This window comes from Solanum tuberosum, unplaced genomic scaffold (genome assembly GCF_000226075.1).
Source record: "Solanum tuberosum cultivar DM 1-3 516 R44 unplaced genomic scaffold, SolTub_3.0 scf00284, whole genome shotgun sequence".
NCBI lineage: Eukaryota > Viridiplantae > Streptophyta > Magnoliopsida > Solanales > Solanaceae > Solanum > Solanum tuberosum.
The window spans coordinates 498,576-501,193 of NW_006239212.1; the positions used below are offsets into that span (position 1 = coordinate 498,576).

Genomic DNA, 2,618 nt, shown 5'->3' on the forward strand with positions numbered 1-2,618 from the left:
AATACTTAATTGAACGCGTTGGAGTTTGATTATGGTAGACCGTAGTGTCTCAAAATTAACTTGCCACACGAACAGTCATATATGTCCGCTTAATTTTTCTATTTACACTAGAGTAGATTGTTTATATCACATTGTTTCAAATGCAACTCTTTTTTTTATTTTTATATCATGTGTGAATATGAAATATTTTATGCATCGAGCTGCTCTTTCATGATTTTGCGAAGCCAAAATTTTAAGTTTATAGTAAGACTTTGGGATTTGGCTCCCCTCCATTTCGTCAAGTACACGTCTGGATGAGAGACATATGTACTATTTAATTGTTAAAGGTCAAGATTATATTGCATTAACTAGTATCATAACCATAGTTAAGTGAATAAGTTTTGAAAAAAAATTCTCTCCAAATTTAGTAAGAATAATTAATTCTTCTCAATTTTTCGTATCCATATATTTATATCATTAATTTTATTTTATATTTTTATATTTAAATATTAAAATTATGGAACATGAACTTAACAACGTTTAATTTGTTTAGCCTAACAGTAGTCTTACAAAATATTTTGCGTTTAAATTGATATTTTCTTTTATTTTATTTTTTAAAAAGAATTTTTTTTTATACTCTCACATTTGTAATTCTAATGCATTTTTTACTTCCCATTTTATATTATATGATTTCTATCATCAATGATAATTCTTCCTTTTATTTTTTAAATTTCTCAACCTAATATTTCAAGAATAAATTTGCTAGCATAGGAAGCGATTAAATAATGTACAATATTAATATTTGACTATAGAAATAAAAAATGAAATTAAACTGTTCAAAGATTTGTAGGAATATTTTTCTTGCCCAAGTTAAGAAATTATTTGTTCCAAAACTTATTCCTTAACTATGGTTATGATACTAGTTAATGCAACATAATCTTGACTTTTAACAATTAAATAATACACATGTCTTTCATCTAGATGTGTACTTGACGAAATGGAGGGAAAGGGTAATGGAGGGGAGCCACAAAGATTTATTGAGGATTATCTTGATTACATTTTTATGGAGTATGAGTGTGGCTTTCCAGTAAAAGAATTCCATTCTCATGATGTCAGTTTATAATCCATAAACATAGAAACCAAAACAAAAATGGAGAAACTTGATGATTAAAGATACAAATTTGAAAGAGAAATAACACGATAACAACAATAAAGCATTTATTTTGCAATAAAAACTGAAGAAGGCCAAAGCGTAAGCATTAGATATATGCAATTGTATGCCTAAATTAAGTCCAGAGCAGCCTCTTGTCCTCGTGCCACAAACTGAGCGCGAATTTGAGCTGCTATAAGCTGCTCATGAGCAGCATTCACTGAATTAATCATTTCCACCGCCGCATTTGGATTTAAATTTGAATTTGAATTCGAATTCTGACTTGGACTTGGATTTGGATTTGGATTTGAATTTGGAATTGGACGCTGCTGTTTGGGGAAAACACCGACTTCAGGACTAGTTATTGCACACCGCAAGTGTGACCCGAAATCACACCCAGCACAGTAGTACAACCAATCGTCCTTGTTCATTATCACATTGCACATATCACAATTGTATTTGATATTCTTATCTTCGTATGGAGAACCGAAGTGGAGCTCCAATTGATGCAGGTGGCTATTAACAAGTATGGAGCTAGGACTGGACGCACATTGCAAGTGAATATCAAATTCACAAGCAGCACAGCTAAAACAAAATCCATTACCAGCAGAGCCACAAGCCTTGCAAGTATAGGAACGACTCGAGTAAGACGGAATTTGGTGAAGGGTCAAGGGGTGGGAAGGATGAGACGAGTGATTGAGAAAACGCGGAGCATTGAAGCAGTTATCGTGGAGGAAATACTGGCAACTGTTGCATCCATGAAAATTAGGCTTATAGTTATTTGGTTGCTCACATGCATTGCAAGTGAGTGTTTCAGGTGGATTCACAATTGGTTTCAAAATGTGAGGATGGCTAAAGTGTTGTTTACCTTGAGATGTCGCATTTGTACTCTTATTCTGTCTTCCCATTGATTTTTCTTTCTAACTTTGTTGAAATCAGTAATCAATAAGACTATATAGGAGAGCTAGCAAGTTAATTTGTAACTTGTAATTGTATTTATAGATACTAATTCAACTATAATAATAAGTTAAGAACATGCCCACGCTGTTAATTTCCTTCGACGACTTTGCATTCATTTTTTTCCCCTTTATTAAGTCTGGTGAATAAATAATTTGGCAAGTTGTTGTTTAAATATCTGTAAGCATATTGACTGACTTAGCGCTGTTATCCATTGACTACTAAAATATTGGCGATCGAGAATCTTCGTATAATTTGACATACACTAAAATTTACCTTCTTTTTGGTTTTCTCAAGTTAATTTCCTTCCTCTCACTTCAAGTTTTATCTGATCAATAAGAATTGTGATGGAGTGATAAATATATATTAAATCTAATCTCAAGTTTGAGCATCGAGTATTGAATCACATTTGATGTTTAAGAATGTTTTATTCCAACCGTGAGTCTTCTTGACGCAGATCTAAATTTAGTCACAATTCAGCAAAGTGGTAACTTTGGGAAGTCAACTTTATTGAGGTTCATGGCTGTTACGG

At 32.4% G+C, this 2,618-nt stretch overlaps 1 protein-coding gene across 1 annotated transcript; it reads right to left on the minus strand.

Moving 5' to 3' along the window:
• Positions 1 to 1,094: 1,094 nt before the first annotated feature.
• LOC107062965 (uncharacterized) lies at positions 1,095 to 2,085 on the minus strand. Its single transcript, XM_015314272.1, has one exon. It carries the CDS (start codon positions 2,035 to 2,037, stop codon positions 1,261 to 1,263), a length of 777 nt encoding a protein of 258 aa, XP_015169758.1. The 5' UTR covers positions 2,038 to 2,085; the 3' UTR covers positions 1,095 to 1,260.
• Positions 2,086 to 2,618: the final 533 nt, after the last annotated feature.